The 22,151-nt window shown below is 39.4% G+C and overlaps 2 protein-coding genes across 2 annotated transcripts in view; one reads left to right on the forward strand and one right to left on the reverse strand.

The window, feature by feature from the left end:
* The window catches only part of LOC150099142 (uncharacterized), a 148,052-nt gene that overhangs the window by 49,643 nt on the left and 76,258 nt on the right, over positions 1-22,151 (forward strand). The window lies entirely within an intron of this gene.
* LOC150099143 (RYamide receptor-like) overlaps positions 1-22,151 on the reverse strand; it is a 39,540-nt gene that overhangs the window by 9,510 nt on the left and 7,879 nt on the right. Inside the window, exon 2 of the mRNA XM_090403932.1 lies at positions 5,500-6,835. Within this exon, the coding sequence (XP_090260058.1) occupies positions 5,500-6,300 (801 nt within the window). The 5' untranslated portion in view covers positions 6,301-6,835. The remainder of the gene's footprint in view (positions 1-5,499; positions 6,836-22,151) is intronic.

Raw genomic sequence — 22,151 nt, forward strand, 5'->3', positions numbered from 1 at the left:
ACGAACTCCTCGGAGAGAATACATTAAGTACGTGAGTTTTCGTGTGTGTGCGTGTGTGTGTGTGTGTGTGTGTGTGTTTGTGAGATCCATTCTTAAAGAGAAGGCCTGGGAAGCAAATGGATGCGGGCCTCTAAACATCAAGTAAATGGCTGTGCATATAGAAATAGGAAGCAAATGACTCAGGAAGGTTCTTTTAAAAGGAGAAGATGGAAATGTGGAGTCTGAGGAGGGGGGGGATGCAGCGTTTCTCTTTCCATTCTTGGAATTTCATAGATATTCTGCTTTTCAGTGCGTCTTTATATTCAACTATAATTGAAAACGAAAAGGATAAAAAATGAAGATGACTCTAAAGAGTTAAGATAAACCACAATAATTACGCTCTGGCTGTCGTCATCTCGCAGTGCTATTTTCGGATTTTAATGAGGATTTTTCGCCTGACATTCCGACCATCTTCTTTCGTATCCAACGCTTCTAAACGCAATTTAGCTACGAATCAGTTTTTTTATGGTCAACCACTCAAAACGAAATAAACTAAGGACATTATCTGATCAGAGACGGCAAACAGCTTGAAGGCAAACGAATGTGTTTCGAAGCTGCAGTGGCGAGTAATCAAACGATGGAATCAGAGAACTTTCCGACAGAGCGCTAAATAAATAGAGGGGAAAACCCGATAGATTAGCACAAGGGCATGAAGAGAGGTGCGTTGCGTGTTTCAGAGGCTTACTTTACAGCCCAAAGAACACACTTACCATGTTAATAACGGTCTATTAAGCGTAATTAACTCATCCATCAGCAAATTGCTGCTAATCTGATTAGACAGCCTATTAACGAAGCGGCCAATTAAGCTCTGATTATAGCGATATGTACGAAGCGGCCTCACCGCACCTTCAGGGCTAGCGAGTAATATCACGTCTTCTGTAAGCAGGTTGCACGAACGAAGAATGAGTTGGTTATTTAGTCCGAGTGATTACAAGAAACATTTCGGGATCTTGAAGAAGTTATTCTATCACTCGGGAGAAACAAATAAAATATTTATGCGCCGGAGGAAGATGCTGATTGGAAACCTTGCTAGTGAAGCAAGAAGCTTGGAAAAATTGTGACAAAACATCCCCAAGGTATCGCGGATGGACAGCAGAAAACACTTTGAGCTGGAGGCTGCAATTCACTTTCTGTCGGCTCTGAGAGGCGTCTTCTGCATGCTGCCCAAGACAAACTTCTTTTATAATAGAAGAAAATGAATGAGAAAATAAATGCCAAAATCCATTCCCAGGTTAGAGAATAGCTTATCAAGAAAGTTGTTTTTTTTTCTATTAAAAATTTTTGTAATGGATAAAGATTACAAGAAATGTGATAGGAAATTCTGAAATAAGTCGTCCACAGTCGCATCCGTTAAACAAAGAAAAAACATCCCTTAAAGGAAGCATCAGTTTGATTGCTACTTTTCAACATCCCCCCCTGGTGTCAGTTTTCAAAGTTATATTTTTAACGATACGTCTTAAAATTCCTTCGTTCTATTTACTTGATTGAACTTTGGAGTTTCATTTTGTAAGTGAAATACGGCGACGAATTGATATTCTCAGGCATAAAAGCAACTTTGTAAGATAAGACTTTTAAGAAGATGGAACTAAGTATGAGATGAAGGAATTTTAAAGATGAAGAAAAGTGTTATTCAGTGTTATTGTAAAACATTGCAGGTAACTATTCTTTTCATTGCATCACAATGTTCGGTTTAGGTTTTCTTGAAGTATGTTAAAACCGAGGATGATCGCTCATTGGCAATTCTTCTCCCAACTGCTCGTTTCAGTTTACCCAAAGAAAACTTGATTTGTTTTGGCTTGATTTTTGTTTCGAAGGTCCTCCATATGGATGTCAGATGTGTTTCGTTTCGGATGCTTGTATCTTAATCAGAGTTCCAGAAGACAGGGCATGGTGTTCGAAACTCCCTTTACATTGCAAAGTTCTTTGTTCAGTGCACCTCCGATTATAAGTTCTTCAAATATATCCTCTGTCTGCTGTGGAATGGGAAAATCATCGTTCTTTGCCAGAGCAGATCTCTAACGTGTTATTCCAAGTTGGCGTGAGACAGTGTGTTATAATTTTCTCTTGGGCCAAGCCACAGATAAGTGTCTTGAACCATAAACATCATACTTGGACTCAGGCAGAATAATCTTCCAGTTTTCACCATTTTTTCTTTTTCATTTGTAGACGCAGCAGGGGTTTTCGTATTGCAAAATGTCCCACTAGATTAGCTTCTTTCAACCGCCGCTTGCTGTAGACAGTGATCCACGACTGTGTCTAGTGCTATTCAACTCTGCATGGTTCAGTATGCACTAAGGTGTCACTTCCTCCTTGAGTAATTATCCTCTCTATACTTTGATGAATTATAGTGATGGACATTTTTAGTTTCTGATCTAATTCCCAACAGTTTCTGATGTTTGGAGCAATTCGTGTGGAGCCTTTTTGAAATGCTTAATAGCAGTCGAAGTAATATTAGTAAAAATCCTTCTGATGTGCTATAAAAAGCAACAAAAATGAATGAATTAATAATGAGAGAGAGAGAATCTGATAGTCATTTTGTCGTTACTGTGGACATCAGGAATATGGTTTTGAAATTCTCTCTGCTACGAGTACGAAACTGTAACTGAGATAATAGTTCCCCAAACATCAGCTTCGAAAATGACTTGCAAATATATTTCAAAGTCGATTAAAATAAACTGTGATCGCAATTACAATCACGTGCACATAAAAAAGACAGTTGCAAAAACGTAATCCTGATGACCACAGTAATGATAATATGACTATGAGATCTCTTTCATTATTAATTCATTCCTTTTTTTGTTGATTCAATTCAAAACAGGATGATTTTTATTAATGCTTCTGTCTCCTGAGAGCACCAATTCAAACAGCGTATTTTTACTGGTAAAATAACGAAACATTTTTTCCTGGACTTGCGTAGAAGTTCTAATTTTTGTGTCATTTATTTGTCAAATAGCTATTTCATTGAAACAAAAAAATTGAAATAAAAATGTACATTTTTAGCTCACTTCAGCAATTATGTGCAAAATCGTCACCTCTACGACTACTCACTTCTGGTAGTTTTCCGTAAGTGTGTCACGATGAAAGTGGACATCCGTGAACAGAGACAAGTTTCACATTTGCCTGATTTCGTTTGATACAAAGCGATGTGCTGTGGAATCTTCTTGTGGGTTCGAGAAGAGATGGAAGCTGGAGGAAGCCAAGCATGAGCTGGATGACGAGTTGTCTGGCACGTTTGCATTCAGTATGTAAGATCGAGAGAGTTGTCGCTTTAGAAGAAAAACTGTTGCATGGGGAACAGAACTTGTCGAATCCGTGATTTCGATCTTTGAAGTGTTCCAACGTCGCACTCAAAGCCGTTGATGGAATCGATGCCACTGGTCATGAAGTCATTCTTATCTTTTCAGCGAAAGATAAGTTCACCGTTCTCAAATTAAGTTGAGAGGGGTTTTCTCTCAAGGAAAACAGCCACACGAGCCCAAGAATGCACGTAATTAACAGACATATTGTACTGGAATTGTAGCTTCAGATTATTGGGTAAATGCAAACCCTAATCGTCGCGTATATACTAATGCCATTAGGATTGAAGGTTGGATTTCAGTGCTAATGATTTTGTAAATCATTGGCATAATCATTCTTATTTCGTTTCCATAATTGTGTGGTATCGCCCTCAGCCACACTGAGATATATTACGCAGTTAACCTTCCTGAATTTCTCCCCCAGGCAGATCCACACTTCACTGTGCAGGTATTCGAAACTACAGCTGACGGAATACGTTAGTTAATCCTTATTCCCAAGTGTCCTGTGTCTGTATATTGAGTGCGTTCTTCAGGCCAATTTGCCTGTATGCGGGACGAAAAATCCGAGTGTCCATGAGATCGGCTAACTCCTCATTTCACTGAAAACACACCGGATAGAGGTTCCTCACGTCATAGACGGGAATCGAACCTGGGTCTTTCCAACCAAAGAGCTCATCTAGACCACCTGAAGTCAAAAAAATGAAAATACGAATGTATGTTCAACCTTTTCCGTCCTCATCAGAATCACAAACTCTTTGGACGTGGCTAACCATAACTAATAACAAGGTTGTCTTCAGCGCTGTAAATATTCTCTGGAACTTCCTCTTGAAGCAAACATTGCTAATTATAAACTGATACACAGACCATACGCTGATGCTTCTTCACTCTTTCAACATCTTCAGATTTAAGCTGAATGGTTTTTTAAAAATATTCGTTCATTAAAAGACTTCGTTTTTTCGCAACAACACTCGACAGATAAAAGCAGCGAAGACTGCAATTTTTGTACACGCAAATTATTATTATTTTATTTCAGGAAGTGTTTTTGTTTTGTAAAATGCAATTAAAGTGTTGATTAAATGTACACTTTTTGCTGTTCAGTAGACAGCTTAATGCAACTTGCTTAATTTGGTCTCGTTTTTATAATTATGTGTCCCGCACACACACACAGCTTAAAAGACTGCTGAGGTCCTGGATGACCAACTAATCACCACTTTGCAGCAAACCACACGCCTCAAGAATTCATTACCGACAAGGATTTCTCAATAAATGCCGAGGTTTTTCTCCAAAAATAATTACCAATCTATTTAACGTGAAGTGTTTCGTGTTTATCAACTCTTTTCTTGCTTTATTGAGAAATCCTTAGACAACATAAGTAAAGACAACCCGCAAAAATGAATGCCTAATTCGAAATAGGGCACTGTCGTCCATCTTAACTCACTCTTCCTAGCTGGAGAATCGTAAACAGCAAAGCAGAGGCCTTCGTGCATCCTGTGGATATGGACTGATCAGACCTGGTTCACAGCTTTGTCTATTTTATTGGTCGTCCTGTGCCAAAGAAGAACAGTGCAACAAACTTTATAATGTCAAGCCATTGGAAGAATAAGAAATCTTCCAGGAAACGCTCAATCTAAGAAAATTTTCTCATTAAAACGGAATTGGAGAGAGTTATTTAAAGGAATGCATAACCAAAGAAACTCAACTGGCAATGCAATGGACACACACACACACACACACACACACACACACACACACACACACACACACACACACACACACACACACACACACACACACACACACACACACACACACACACACACACACACACACACACACACACACACACACACACACACACACACAAAGGCAGCACAACTTTTCAGTTAGTTTCGTGCAACCTCCGCATGTGTTACAAGTCTCATTTTGTACTCTCTGACGATGTCTTTGTAACTGAAACGAAATATTTTAATTTCCTAGTGCTGCTTCACTCCATTAAACTTTTATCACGAATATTTCTTACCAGCACTTAAGCCTTAACACACGGAGTTACAGGATCATGTAAAACTCAATAATTTTCCGAGTCGCAACTGTTGTCTTTGAGTATTAACATCTTCAAAGAGTAATTCAATGTTAAAAAGGAGAATCGTTGCAGCTTCAGTCTTACCTTTCTTTTGGATGCAGCTATCCTTTGATCCCTTGCATCTTCGGCTTCACCTGGGGTGCTCTTCCCCCAGACCACGATTGCGATGCGAGTGTACGTGTAGATAAGGACGGTCAGAGGGAAGAAGTACTGCAGGATCATCAGAGCCATGCTGTAATAGTACCTCTGGGTGTTGGTCTCCCATACTTCCATGCAAGCGTAGCGGTCGGTGATGTTTAACTGCAGCCATCCAGGAGGTTGCTCCAGCTTCGAAACTATGGCGGTGGGCAAAGGGGTCAACAGCGCCACCACCCACACCAGAACGATGATCAGTTTAGCTTGAAGTCTCGTCATGCGGGGCCTCAGAGGATACAGGATGGCGATGTATCGATCGATGCTGATGGCAATGAGGGTATAAGCGCTGATGAACACCGACACGGCCTGGGCGTAGGTGACCAGCACGCACATGGCGGCCCCAAATGGCCAGTACTGTAGCAACAAGTTCGAGACGAACCCAAAAGGGATGCACAGACAGGCCATCATGATATCCCCGACGGCCAGATTCACGATGAAGAAGTTGGTCACAGTACGCATGCGCTGATAGGCCATAACGATGTAGCAGACGATGCCATTGCCACCGACTGCGGTCACGGAAATGGCGATATACATGATGTACATGAGCGCTTCCACGCTCTTCGGCACGCCTTCAGACTCGCTAAAGGTCACGTTGAAACTTTCTTCGACCCAAGGATGCTCCGTTTCCCTGGGTCTCGTCTCATTAAGGGAACCCATAGTGGAGCTTTCTTCGGAGATGCCCTGAATCATCTGGGAGGTGTGAGAATTGTCTGTTTTCGCCTATTCAGCTTTAGGGAATCTCAGGAGCAAAACCGACTCCCAGTCGGAGTCGCGTGCAGTGAGCGTTGCGTGTCTGCCCATTGGCCAAAGCATCCGAATGACCATGGTGACGCGATGTCCAACTACTCGGGAGATTCCATTGCACTCATCTGTTGCTATGGCGACCCGTATCACTGGCTGTGCAGTTTCGAACTCTCTGGTCCGATGTTTTAAGTTTATGCGGTCATCCGCGCATTTGACACGTTTCAGAGGTCCGCAAGCTTCTACGGAAAACTTTCCATTTACGGCAGATTATCTCGGTGAACTTCCTATCAGGATGTGACCGACTTCAATTGTTCAGTTATGCTAAACGTAGCAGTGGAGCTGATTAAAGGATGCTGCGAAAACGGAATAAATGAGGTTAACCTAGGGAGTCGAAAGATGTCACGAGGGATGCTTCTCTTTCACGGGGACAGAAGGAGACAAAAGCGCCCTGATGTGAGTCGTTCGGGCTCCTCGGATTGTCCTATAAAATAAAAAAAAACAAATAGCTATGGCAGCATTATTCAGATAATATATTTTAAATTAAAGATGTCAAGAAATTATATTCTTGGTTTAATCCTTTATCCAAGTGTCAGCAGAGAAAGTTTGCCCCTGAAGTATCTTCAGGACTTGGTAACTCGTATATAGAAGCTGATGACTTCACATCACTTGCCTTAGTATCCCATAATGCAAGGTACATTTCCTTTCTGACATGCATAATGCTATGCATTAAGAGAAGGGTCATTACCCAAACCGGTTTTGACCTTTATTGAGATGTCATTCCACTCATCCTTTATTGAGGTTTCATCCCACTGATGATACCTCAATATAGGTCGAATCCGGTCTGAGTAGTGGCTCTTCCCATACCTGTAAAGATATGTGCTTTGCATTATGGAACACTAAGACAAGTGATGTGAAGTCATCAGCTTCTATATACGAGTTACCCAGTCCTGAAGATACTTCAGGGGCAAACTTTGTTTGTTGACCCACTTGGATAAAGGATTAAACCAAGAATATAATTTCTTGGCATCTTTAATTTATAGTATAACCAAGTAGGAAAACTTCCATATATTTTAGTTTATTGCTAAGAATTCGTGTTTTTCGTAGGGGTTTCAACCCCCCACCCCAAAAAGAAGAAATACTGGAGTTCTGCAGTTTATCCTTCATCCCATCAGTGCGCGCGTAGACAACTGCGTTTTCGCGCATTCCTTCTTTTCTCACTTTCAAAGCCTCTCCAGAATCCAATCGTACGTGCGTGGAGGGTCCAAGTTTCAACCAAAAAGCAGCCCTTCAAACTTCTGTTTGGTATTCACGGAGTATTTGTCAGACAAGTTACGGCTATTGACGAACATATTTGATTGTTAAAAACTGCTGCTTTATCCAGAATGCCGTGGGCTACTCAGTCGGACCAAGTTTTTGGAAAACTAGCCGCAGTATTTTGTAAAGCAGGAACCCCCCCCCCCCTCACTTCCTTTTTTTAAAGGTCTAACCAACCAGCGTGAATACAAAGCAGGCGACAAATCCCATTCAGAAAAGGATCAGCATTGGCGGTCAAAAGACAAATCCGTTTGCAGTCTGCTCTGCGAATAAAAACATATTTTTATCCCGCAGGAAAACTCGAGGCAGTTGAAAATAAATAAACGCACGACTCTGGGAAAGTATTGCCCACTGAGACTCTCCCAGAGGGCAAGGCTTAATGGAATGTGTGACTAGCATTCTCATGGCCTCTTGAACTTTGTTTAAAAGACATCCGAAATGTTTTATTCTGTATTTTGACGACAGTCCAAACCTTGAAAGGTCCACGTGCATTTAAAATAATGTCAGTTTTAAAATAATAATCCGATCACAAAAGCTCCATGTAGCGTCGAAGAAGGTGGGATTAACGCCACATTATAACTCCACTACCACAATTAACATCCACATCACATTTCCTAAACTGATAGCATCTATACAACATCATCCCTATACTTGATCTTTACTTATGTCATTTATTCTTATGAACGAAGTTTCATAAATTTTATCACTACATGTTGGATAGAAAATAGGCTCATCATCGCGTGTTAATTTACTTATTAATAACAAAGTATTACTTCTATACTTCTATTGCTGATATTTATTTACTTTTAGTTTAATCCCTTTTAATTTACTGTAGGTAAAGTACTCTAGACGGAGTGTATACAAATAAAGTAACTGTTGCAAGTAAAGCTTGCTTTAAGATGAATCTTTCAATTGCCTGCGTAATGAAAGATATGGGGAAATTACAGTCGAACTCGTTCCAAATCGGAAGATGAACAAATGCTTAGAATAAAACCGAATAAGCAGTCAAAAATAAACACTGTTAATTATCGATCGTGAATAGCACAATACGAGTTATTCGGGTTAGTTTCGTGGATGAACAATCTGTTTGGGTTCAGTTGTTGGAATTATGGCCGAAGTGACTTAAGACTAACGCATTTAATCGGAATAATTCCGAAGAAATCAGACAACACTATAAAAGGCTAAAACTTAAAATCGACAGAATGTATAAAGTAGAAAAGGAATCATAGCCTAGAAGAAAAAGTAAATCCATGCGAGGAAGCAAATAAAAAGCGTGACACTAAAACTGTTTACAAAATAATAAAAGGTCTAACCAAAGAATATATCACTTTATTCATGAAAAGGTAATAAATAAAAATGTGAAACTATTGCCCTATCACCTTTTCCATCTTAGCTACAACATACTCGTTCGAATTATACAAAACCGCATGCACAAATTAATGGAAGAAGTCGTCGAGGAGGAACAAGCTGGTTTCAGACCCACAAGATCTGCAGTTGATCAAATCTTCACACTTAATACAGAAATAGCAGAAATGTGCTGGGGACACAATCTGCACGGGACTGCAGCTTCGTTGATTTTAAACAAGTCTTCGATTCAATAGACAGAGACACATTGATCAACATCCTAAACTCTAAAAATCAATTGACTCTTAATTTCAAACTTTTACAAGACACAAAAGCACTTCTGCGCAGAAGAATTTAAGATAGAAAAAGGAGTTATGCAGGGCTGCCATTTTTAACTTATTCAATATCGCTAGAGGAAATATGCAAAGAAATCTCCAATGAACCAAGGATAAATATAAATGGAAAAAACATCAACCACATCAAATACGCAGATAATATAGTAATCCTGGCAGCATCTAAGCTACAATTACAAAAAAAAAAAAAAAAACAGTCCAGCTTCTAAATGAAGCATGTAAAAACTTTGGAATGAGGATCAACAGCAATAATGAAAATAGGAAGAGAAGTTGAAAACATCTCAATAACCCTGAAGAACCAAACCCTAGAACAAGTAAAATCCTTTGTCTACTTAGGAAGCACCATTACACACAATTTGGACAGCACTGAAACAGTAAAACACAGAATTAATATGGGATGGGCGAACATGAATAAATTAAATTAATTAATTATTTAAAATTAACAAAATATGGAACAATAACAAACCTTCGAAACATCTTAAAACCAAACTATTCAAAGCCATAATCATCCTTACAACAACTTACGGAAGTGAGTCATGGCGACTCACTAAGAAGGAATTACTCAAAATAAGTGCATTCGAGGGGAAGTGCCTAAGAAAAATAAACAAAACACACTGGACTGAACATAAAACCACAGTACAAGTAAAGCAGGGGCTCAACTACCAGGACAACCTCACAGACATTATTCTTCAGCAACAGCTCCGATGGTTCGGCCATGTCCAGAAAATGTCTCCTCACAGACTTCCAAACATCATGCTAAATGCAAGAACAGGAAAACAGCGTCCACCCGGAAGATTGAAGAAAAGTTGGCTCGGATCCTTAGAAGAAAGAGGCGAATTCCCCAACTTTATTACTATGTTAGAGAAGAGTAGAACCGTTTGAAGACAGATTGTACAAAGGGGACTCAACCCGTTACCAGAGGGATGATATGAAGAAGAATGACTTGAGGATACGAGGTCATTGTGTGTAATTGTTTGCCAGGTTAGAGGGAGTAGGAAAACCCTGCCACATCCGTATGAGACGGGTTAACTCAACATTCGGTTCTACAACTGGACAGACCTCCACATTGGATGACATCTCATCTATTTAATCATCGGAAACGAAGAGAGCACTGATTCAGTTGAAATAGAATTCTCATGACAACAACCGAAAACGTTTTGTATAATTAGCATAATTAACGATGTCTGCATACAAAAAGGAGTCTCAGTAGATCATTTCGTATAGACGAGTCCTTTGGTTGCTGGGTCGAATACCGTTTATGATGTGAGGAATTCTCAACACGTGATTTCTAATCAAAGGTGAGTTAGCGGTCCCATATGGAGGAAGAGGGGGTTTTCTTGCGGAAAATCGAGTGTTTCTCCCCCTCAAAACTGGCAAACTGTCCTCGTGAACACACACCCACCCACACACACACACACACAGACCCACAGACAATGGGATACTAACTGCAAGATGGAAGAGATTAGAACTTGACCGTGTCACCTTTCCACTGCACATTATGGACTTCAGGTATGGATCCATATAGTCACCTTCCTGGCTGGAGATGACACTTGACAGGACACCAAAAAAAAAAAAAACATTTATAAAAATAGACATCGCATTATAAGCACTGCTGATCACATATACTGTGCATACCCCTTCTTTAATTAACAATGTTCTTTGAAACTTATCGCACTGGGTATATTTGACGCATGTTTTCAGATCATCCAATACTTTGTAATCATCTAACATAAAGTGGTCTTGTGAACTACGTTATTTAATTGCTTTATTCAGTCCTTAATTACATTCAACAAAATCTCATATTTCCACAGTTCAGATTTTTATTCGTTTAGAACTTTTAATTATATGAAACCTTGAAAAGTAGCACCTGCTGACTGCACAATTTCACTCGTCAAATAACAATCCACCCCATAATGTCAAACTTTATCAGCAGACAACATTGCGAGATTCAAGCACATCGGTATTGCAAGCTCAATCAAATATTCCAAGGAATTCTTATTCGTGTTTCTTTTCCAAGCTTCTTTGGTTCGTGTACACTGCGATTGGTGAACTTGCCCGTCTTCGTTTCCGTGCAAAGGTTAACTGATTCGTCCTTTTCACTTCATAAGGAAGGAAGGAACTTGGGAAATATCTTATATAATGACGATGGCTGAATGCGAAGGAAAAAAGTTATCCGATGGAATAACTTCGTTTATGGCAAAAATTTTCTAAGACAATTTCATAAGGAAAATCTTGGGGGAAAAAAGACTGTAAATCTTTTTCTTTGTTGCTTTCTTCCTATGAAAGAATTCTTGGTGGTCTATAAGAGAATGAAAAGAGTAATCTGTGGATTCTTAAAAGTTTATTTCAGTCTCGACATACCTCTATATAATGGTCCTATTCTTCTTAAAGAAATGTGAGTAGATTTTAAGCATACAGATCTTCTGAAAGGGACAACGACACCAAACATGTTTTATTTCTGAAAGCGGTCAATGCCTGACAGACAGACGGAGCATGCGGGTATGTTTGTCAGGATAAGAATGAGCGACTGGTTGCATTCTCCAGGAGAAGCATACGGTAGGAACGAACAGCGCAAATATGATATGATATCAATCTAGGATATTATTATTGTAAAGAATACCCTGTATTGTGTTTTATTCGTGATGTTCCGGCTGGGTTTGGGGGGATAAAAAGAAAGAAGCAGATTACTGATTACAATCGAATATTACAATCTGATTACTTATATGTTTCCAAAAATAAGTTATTTCTTTTAGAGGGACAAGAGAGAGATTTGATCAAATACATATTTCTACCCGTATTGAGATGTCCGAAGTGGTTTAGAAAAGTATTTGGGACTCCCGAACTCCTTTGTTTTTCCAGTGCACAAACACCGAAATTCAAAGAACTTTAAAAAATTCACAAACACAACCTATCAGGAACCTTTAAAGGGCTGTCTGAACTCTATTGCATCACATCCACTCTCTCAATGTCGTAACGTCGCTGTTATTGCGATGGAAACAAAGAGAGAGAGAGAGAGAGAGACACACACACACACACCGACGTTCGGGATGAGTACATAACGACACGCGCATTATGTTAATAACACTAACGTTGCCTCAAGTTGAGCAGAAAGACAAAAGATCCAGAGATCAGCTGTCTTTGTTTGTTTGTTTTTTCTAAATCGTATTAGAGAGTCTGTCACGTCAAGAAGTAAAGTCGTTCTTTCGTTTATTCATCGTCTTCCGAAACGCTGAGTGTTGCGCTGAGTCGTGTAACGGGCGATTCTGTCGGAGCGTGCCGCTACCAACCCGGAGTCTAAATTAGACGGGGGTTATTAAAAGTCTTCTTGTTGCCATTAAGTTGGATTTTGCTAATCGGAAGACGAGGACAAATTGACCCAATTAGCTGCTTGGAACACGCGCAGAAGGCGATCCAGACGCTAAATTAGGTCAACCACCCACTTGCTTAGAAGCCTTCGCGCACACGCACGCACACACACACAACTCCGACAGCATCTGTCGCTTTCTTCCATTGCTCGCAAACTCCGTAACAAGAGGGCGAACCGATCGACAGCCCTTCGAAGTCAGTCATTTGCATTAACACAAAAGCTCCTTCGCAGCGGTACCATTCGACTCTCAATATCACCTTTTGTGCGAATTAACAGAATGCACGGCTCTAGTCACTCGCTCTGTCCTCTTATAAGGACTGTCAACAGAAAGGTTCCTACAGAAGACATTATTATCAAGTACAACAGTGAATTTTTTTATTAATTTTTAAAAATCGATTAATAAAATGCTTTATGAATGTTCAGTCTGCAAAACGTCGACAGAGTTTTTCATTCTCGTATTTTTTAGCATCAAAATGGTTAAATATATTTGTAAATAATGGTAGCTAGTTAACGGAACCCTTACATGCATTCGAAGCCAAATTTAAAAACAATAAATAAAAATTATCCACTTGATATAATAACTACGATACATAAATGTTACTGAATTAGCCACTTCTCATACGTGGCCATTAAAATTTTACGTTTGTCAATTAATTATCCATTGATTAATTTAAAATTAGATTCAAAACAACTTTCTCTCATCAAATTGGTATTAATAATGCAAAAGCAGTTCCACTGATGGATGTAATTGGAACGTTCCTCCTTCTACAATCCCCATTTCCTACCCTCCACCTTCCTTAAACTCAAGAACATTTTCTAAAGATGGCAAGTTTGGTTGCCAAAACTTTTCAGGTCTATGAATAAGAGGCTGGAGGGCGCCTGAGGGAAAAGTGGTTTCTCTCAATGCAGCACCACCGCAAATGGAGACAGTTTGTAAATGATTCACTCGCTACCGAATTCGCTATTTAATATTTATCTGCGAATTCTCAAGATAATATATATGGACTTAGAATCGAAATGCAGTTACATAGACTCACTTAAAATGGGCCATTTATCACTGCTAGAGAAAGAGAGAGATTCTGACGAATTTTAATATACACATTAATTTCCAAAAAAAAAAAGAAACAAAAAAGATAAATTTAGTCAAATAAATGCATGCATAATTACATCCTTTGAGATGTCTCCGTAAGTCTGGAAATGTGATGTGGATGATGGAACAAGATGACATATATACATGAATACCAGGGAGAGTTTAAAGATTCAACCTTAAAAGGATCTGTATTGCATCGCGTTAATGTTTCTTAGGATTGATTCTTAAATAGCATAATAAGGAAGCGTCCAGAACCTTCTTGGCACAAGAAAGAAAACTGCTGTGGAATTGAATTCATTGAGCTAACGCTTTAATCGGATAATTTATGTTCTCGAAGTGCATTTCCGACGGAATTAAAATCGTTATTCTCAGTGGAGATGAGTTATGGCCAACATTATTTTGGTGATCCGCCTCCATTAGCGCAGGCTGAAGAACCACCACGCGATACAATCATGATAAAAATTGCCTCTGAAATGAACCCATTCGCTTGCATACACAAGAAGTTGCTCAGGAAAATAAAAGGACTTCGTCACAATCATCCACTAAGCGCAGACCTCTCCTGTAAACTGCAGGCACACACGCAGAAAATTGTATTTTTTTTTCGGATATGGCCTAGGGCCACATTGTTTCCCTGATGACAAGGAGAAAAGTTAATAATCCATGCATTTGTCAATGTTTTAGTAGGATGGAATATAAGAAACACAGGCAGGTTTGTTGTAGCAACTTCAATCTTCTCTATCTCCTTATTTCATCAATTATTTGTGTCTTATCTTCATTCATTCATTCAATTGTCTCTCCAAAAGAGATTTTGTACACTTTGGAAATTTGTTTATCTTAGCTTCGATGACCTTCGAACTTTGAAGTTGAGAGCAAATATGCAAATAGAAATGCGATTGTAATCATTATTCTCTTTAATACGTTTTTCAACCAATCGTAAGAGTGGCAGATGTTCTAATACGTTTTACTACTCAGTATACTTGAAGCGCCATCTACTTTAATTTCCCAGTTCTCATTTCTTCTTCTCTCTCAAAGGATTTCTTCATGCGATCTTTCCTTGTCTTGCATGCAGTCAGGTATTTTCTTTACCTGTTCCTTCCCTTGTGTGACCGAAGAATCGCTGTATTTCCCCAAAGACCAGTCACATGGGGAGTGGGGGCAATTTATCAAAGTCGCCCTCGCTTCTGAACCTGCTAGAAAACTCCTGCAATAAATATTTGCACTCGTAAATTCTTCATGGCAAGATTTCGTTAACTAAAGTGCGTTTAATTGTTGTTTGAATGCACTGCTACAGAAAACAACACATTTCTTTATTTATTGACACAACAAAGTTGTGTTGTAGACATAAAAGAAATTTCTTCGGCACTAAGATTCCAGGAACTACTGAATAGAAAGATGTTATTGGAGTGTTTAATGAAGCTGTGAATTTCGTTAAAGAGGAGGAAAGCCGGATGTGTTTTTAATTGGGTTTTTCAAGAAGAATTAAAGTTTTATCGCTAATTACAAAGAGCTAATTTAAGAAAGTCGCCATCGCACAATTAAGAACATTGATCTTCAGACAATTAATGTCCTAATTACTTCTGTCCATTACACGCGTTCGTGCGTATTACATTTTGGATCTCGACGAAGATTACACGCAGGAGACTCCATTTATCAGCGTTCGTTGGTACCTGTTTGATGGGTGATAAATTGCAGGCTACACTGCTTTCTTGAAAATTGTGTTCAGGTGACGAAATGGATGTCAACTAAACACCGAATTGTCTGAGCCATAGAAAAAACAATACGATACATATGATCCCTCGATAAATTAATTGACATTTTGAATAACATATTTGATACAGAAGTTTTATAAAATTTTGCACCTGGATTGCAAGCAAGAATGGAAGGTGTGTCAGTCTGCAGCGCGGATGTTTGGGTAGTGTGAGAATTGAAGGCCTGGCTTGAAAATGTCTCATATGGTACTAAATTTACGATAGATGATTTACAGCCTTTAGTGGATGAAAGTTACCTACGTAATCCTCACAAATCCCCCCATTGTTATCTAAAACATTTTAGGTTTTTTTATCCTTCTACTATAGGGATTACTTTACGTGGGTAGCATGATATGCAAATATACAATTTTTCTTTTTTTTTATTGAGAACTTTATATGGTCAGTGGTAAGTTGGTTAGCCTCAGGTCACGAGCGTGATATTATCTAATATTACTTTGCTTTTGTTGTCGGTAAAATGCGTAGGACAGCGACGATGTTTTTTCTTTTTTGTCTCCGAGTCGTTTTTATCTTTGATACGAAACAGCAGGGAGCATTTCCCCGAACTTAAAAGACCACTTACTCGAATAAAATCGCGTGTGAAACCCACTGAGTCGAAGTTGATGCATGCAGAATCACTTGACATCTCACGAATTCTGATCAGATGTACACAGGTTGATAAACATCGCACAACGTGACAGAGATAAGTAAGGCTCCTGGATAAACAAATCACACCACGGGGTGGGATGGGATGCCGAGTAAGTGATGAATTATGCAGCCTCCAAAGTTTCTTATAAATAAATTATGCAGCTCACTGAAATAGGGTAGCTTGGAAAGGCGCTGACTGTCTCGTAAGATTTGTTTGATTTATTTTTTGTTTGTTTTTGTTGTTGTTGCACTCAGATCAGCTCTGACTACGTGAAGCCTTAATCAATTCTCATTTCAGTGTTTGTTTTGAATCTCTCCTAAACAAATCGCTCTCGTGTCGATAAATCTCGCGGTTTCTTTTCTTTATTGTCCTCGCGCGTTACCATAATGATTTCACTCGGTCCCTGCATCAGTCTTTGATTTTTTCTAAACTGATTATTAAAAACCAAAATAAAAAACCCCTCAAGGATGTCAAGCAAATGATGCCGCTTAAAATTCTTATGGCTTGAAATGCAGTTTTCCTCTTGAACCGCATTTGCTTTCAATAGTTGGAAGCTAATTGGGATCGTTGATATAAGAACGATGATAAATGACCCGCGGAGTATTAAAAAATGCCATCAGAAACGTCAGACGCTAATGAACGGCTTTCTTGTTTGGGAGAGAAAGAATGAAAAAGAGAATTCAATTTTGCCCGCGATGTGTTTCACATTTGATAAAAAGCTCTGTCGACGGCGAAATATTTTGCGCCCCACTGAATCACCTCATCTCCCATCATATGTTATATAAAAAAGAAATTCTCTCTCTCTCTCTCTCTCTCTCTCTCTCTGGAGCTTATCATAAAAATCAGCAAGAGATGTCGTTAATTAAATCCTAAGATGGACAACCGAGTCTGAAATGCTTTAGCTTTGTCAATCAAAGTGGTTTCAATCGATTTTATTGATGACTACTAACTTAGTACTGGGAGTAAAATCCTAAAAGCTGTTTGTCCGAATAATAAACAAGATTTCAATCAATTACTGACAAATAAAGGTCCAGTAAGAAAACAATAACGTGTTGTGAATGATTTCAGGATGTTATTCAAGAAGGCTATGCACACTCTGTCCAAAAAGAAACCGAACGTTTCGAAAATAGAAGAAACTAGTGGCGCCACCTGTCGTATCGTTTTGTTGTCGAAAGCGGCAACCTTCGTTAGTGTTGTATCAACTGTTTATGACATGTGTTTCATTAGAAGCCGAGTTATAGTGTCAAGAGTGACAGTGTGTTTTGAAGAACGACCGGTCGTAGCGATAATCCTGCGGTACGCGACGAATTGTTGCTATCAATCGCTTCAAAACTTCGAGATAAAACTCACCGTTGACCTTTTAGCCAGGCGAAATGAATTCTTTGTGGATAATGCCTTTGGAATCGTAGAAACAAATCAGCATTGTCTTTACTTTTGACTTCTCCAAGCGACTTTTTTTCGGATGTCCCTCTGCTGATGGTCTCCACTCTGGCGATGGTGGAGACCATCAGCAGAGTGCTTTTGTGGAGACCATCGCCAGAGTGGAGACCATCTCCACTCTGGCGATGGTCTCCACAAAAGCACTCTGGCGCTTTCTTCGAGCTCATACTCAAAACCACGTTTCGTCACAAGTAACGATCGTTTCAAGGAAGTTTGATTCCTTACGAGCGGTTTTAACGAGGTCCTTGCACTGTTCAATTCGATACATTTTTTGGTCGTCGGTCAACTTGTGGGGAACAAATCGCGAATTCAATTCACGAAGGCCCAAACTCTCGGTCAAAATGTTGTGCGCAGTTGACTTTGGAATCCCCAATTCATCTTCAATCAATCTCACGGACGATTTCGGGTTTTCTTTGATGAAATCATGCACTTTTTGGATGTTAACTTCGCTCAGTCCAGTTTTTGGACGGCCGGCTTTTCGTCGTCCTCGAGCTTCTCACGACCACTTTTGAAATCGCTGAAACCACTCGTAAACTTGAGTATGGGAAAAGCATTCATCACTGTATGCTTTTATGAAGCATTTGATGCGTTCCGGTAAAGCGTTTACCAAGTTTAACACAAACGTCAATCGCAGCGCTTTGTTTGAAACTTATTTTCCGACCGTTCGTCAAAACCCATTGTCACTCATGACACTATCTCAGCTTTTGATGAAAAAAATGTCATAAACTGTTGACACAACAGTCATGAAAGTTGCCGCTTTCGACAACAAAAAGATACAACAGGTGGCGCCATTAGTTTCTTCTATTTTCGAAAAGTTCGGTGTCTTTTTTGGACAGTGGGTGTATGTTAGAAGTGAAGTTCTACCGCAAAGGGGGCACTCTCCAAGACATTGGGGACAACATGATACCATCGTCATCGAAAGTCTCGAGACAGGACTGAATTACGGACCTTGAACGAGGTCTTCGTCCAGCGGTAGTCAAAAATGGCTGAAGAAGAAGAAGAAGAAGAAAACGCACACATCATTCAAGTGCTTTTTCATATGGGGAGCTTTTTATAGGGGAGAGCATCTACCTAATAAGAGTTATTAGCGTATTTTGACACTATATATATATATATATATATATATATATATATATATATAATCAATCGACCATAACTCATTAAAATAATCTCATCTTGGCGGATAAAAAAATTGCAGCATCTATTTCGTCCATCTGTTGTGACAATAAAATATTTTTCAAGGCCAACCGAGCAGGTGGAAGAAGAAAGAAACGAAAGTGCAATTAGATTGCCATTAAGAAGTATTGGATATTGAAAATATAATTACTTTCTGTCACTCTCACTCGAGTAGCATACGATAGTCCATGGGTGGAGAGAAGGGGATGCGATGAGATCGATTCAACCTCAGCAAATCCTAAAAAGAATGCTCAGTCGGTGTGTTCAGTGATTAGAGCTTGGATTCGGATTAGGACTGAGGATGTTCAGCGCTCAAGATAAAAAGAACAGGAATAGAACTTAAATAACGGGGGAAATGTTATTGTTAAGCGGGTTCTCTCCCGAAAAAAAAGAAAAACGTTTACACAACCCCGCACATGTATGCGTGCAGAATTGATAGCCCTCAGGGAGCAGCTCCCGATCATGCCCTGCACCTGTGGTGGTATTGATTTAAAGTCTCCTCCTGCAGAGTGTAATAAAGGCCACAGACACGTCAATCGAAGTGTTTTCTTTTGCAGAACAGTCCACAAAAGAATGGAATTTCAGCAAATACACATTTGATGGTATTGTCTAGAGAACAGCGATGCGGTAAGAGAAATGTATTTCCCATAAATCACGGCAAAGCCCTCGGGGAAACTCGGAACTCACAATATCGGATGGGAAGATAAAGAAAGCATCTACAGTGCTCTCGTTCTCACTCGCTGTAATTGTTTCGATTTCTTTGTCACGTGTCAGAATTGACATTAAGTAGTGTTGTTAAGAACTGCAAACTCATCAAGAGTTTAGCCGCTTAAGTTCTTTCTGGAGTGCAAAGAATTAAAATGCCGAGCATCTTAAAGTCTGCTTTTGAACCATGTGTTTTTCTCTGTACACGTTTTCTCGAATTCTATGAGATAATTGCTTCTGCTTTTCAGATGTGAACATTACACAGCCACCTGCTAATGAAACAATCGCCTAATCAATAATGCTTGACCAGATGCACCTAATTTCAGTTAGATTTTATCTACTGCGCATGTTAATGAAATATGAGAAGCCCTGAAAACTCAATGCTCCCGATGGATTAGCTATTGAATAACCCTAGTAATGCATGAACAGTATCCATTATTCCAAACCTAATCATAACGGGGGATCAGAGTCCCCTCCCCTAACCCATCCCCTTTCTCTTTTAATAGAAATGAGGCTGTTATTACGTAGACCTTCTGCGTTTCAGCTGCTGCAGTAAAAGCGAAACTGGATCTGTTTCTCATCTTCGCAGCTCTAATTTACTGACGTGGCGTGTTCGGGAGGAGGGTGGCCGTCAGCGTGTAGCATCTCCTGAAGGATTCTTTGCTAGCAAGTACTAAAAAGCGAAAATGGTTCTTTCGGAGAAAAAGATGAAAGTTTCTGCAGTTTCCGCATATCTGTGCGGGAATTTTATAGACACGAAGTAGAACTTTACTGCCAGGAGAGGATATTTTAAAACTTGGAGTGACTTCTGATGATGTCAAAATGGAGTTTCATTTTCGTCAATTAGGAGGAGGTCAATTTAAAGTCACTTACAGAATGAGGATGCCTTCAGTAGGGTCGTTAGGGTTACGGTTTTGAAAGCAATTTATTTTCTATTTCACAGAAAAATATTTGAACTTTCCGTAGTTTCAAATCGTCAACGCTAAACGTACAGAAAGACTTCGCAGAGAAGAGAAAGGGGAATAAGAAATAATTCTGTGCGCCGAGTTTGACATTGAACCTAGCCAAGATTGTCGAGGGCCTCCTGAACATAAAAAGCCATCTGAAAAAAGTATTTCCCGATATTTAGAGTACGGGATTCATAGGAAGCGGAATCAATCCCTTGACGTCAGCAACACTAAGGCACTTGCATATATGAACTGTACTTCCATATTGGGTTTACATCGAGCAGTCACGCTCACACGTGACTGAAGAGTGTTCAAACAGGTCGTGTTTGCTCGGAAAACAAAATAAAACTGTACAAACGTTCCGCTAGGGGACACGAGTGTACATCTTGAATGACAGGCAATTCAGTTTCTGTAGTGAGGTGGATGGTAAAATGACAACTTTGCATTTGCTTTTCCCTCCGCTGTCCCCCAGCAATGAATTCACCCGCCGATGTAGGAGACGTTGTTCAAACAGCACTATTAAAGTAAATACTCCTCCTTTGTTGCAAAGGGGAAATGTTTTTTTTAACTGTAGTCAGGGCAACCATGCTTTGCTTGCATCGCTGTCTTGACAACACTAACATTAACTATGACCACACACACACACACACACACACACACACACACACACACACACACACACACACACACACACACACACACACACACACACACACACACACACGCACGCACGCACGCACGCACGCACTCAGATATTCAGAATGTATGAAATGGTGGTGGGAGCTTTATTTGAAGCCATTTGGATTTCCCGACCAGCTCTCAAAGTAGATCTATGATCCAGCTAAGAAACGCCTTCGATAGCTAAAGTCTTTGTCGAACGAGGAGGAAATAAAAGAACGAGAAGCTTGCTGCACTTACAGTAGGCGGGAGATGCCGAAAGAATTATTAAGGGAACCAAAATGAAAGAACCCGCGTTTCTGAGAAACTTCTCAGGTTTCCAGTGAGCGTTCACTTCAAGAAACAGAACGAGAAACATTTGAGAACAACAAAAAAAAGGTCTCACAATTTGTCCATTGATTGAACAGCAGTGAAAAAGTAAAACAGCATCCAAGAAAAGTATTCATTATATCCAAATATATATTTTTTATTATTAGACATGCGTATAATATCACGTGTCTCGATCGCAGCTGTCCAATAGAAGGAAACACGTTTAGAGTTCAGAGACATGAGTACGGATGTATAATTAATTAATTAAAAAAATAATAAAGAAATAAAAAGTATAAACATATAATTATTATTATTTAATTTAATTATTATTTAATTAAACATTTAATTATTATTTAATTATTACACAATTAACAGCAATCCTTTGCCAAAATTTATAATCAGGCCCACAGTCTGTCCGAGTAATATTAGGATGGTGGTGGAGGGCGTCACACGATTCAAAAAATAGACGATCAAATTTGAACCTGTTGTAGTACAGCATCTTAGTACGGTTCCAAAGAACTCTGTTTCTATTGTGGATGACATAAGACACAATGCCTGAACCTCCCGAATCCAAAACGCATATGTAATCTTGATGTTCCTCGATTCTCGTAGTGGCAGAGCAGTCAGTCTGTCCAAAATAACAAAGATGACAAGAGACTATTTGACAAACATCAGGCATG

This window comes from Typopeltis vanoorti, chromosome 14 (assembly GCF_054136105.1).
Source record: "Typopeltis vanoorti isolate ZY-2024b chromosome 14, IOZ_Tvanoo_1.0, whole genome shotgun sequence".
Taxonomy (NCBI): domain Eukaryota; kingdom Metazoa; phylum Arthropoda; class Arachnida; order Uropygi; family Thelyphonidae; genus Typopeltis; species Typopeltis vanoorti.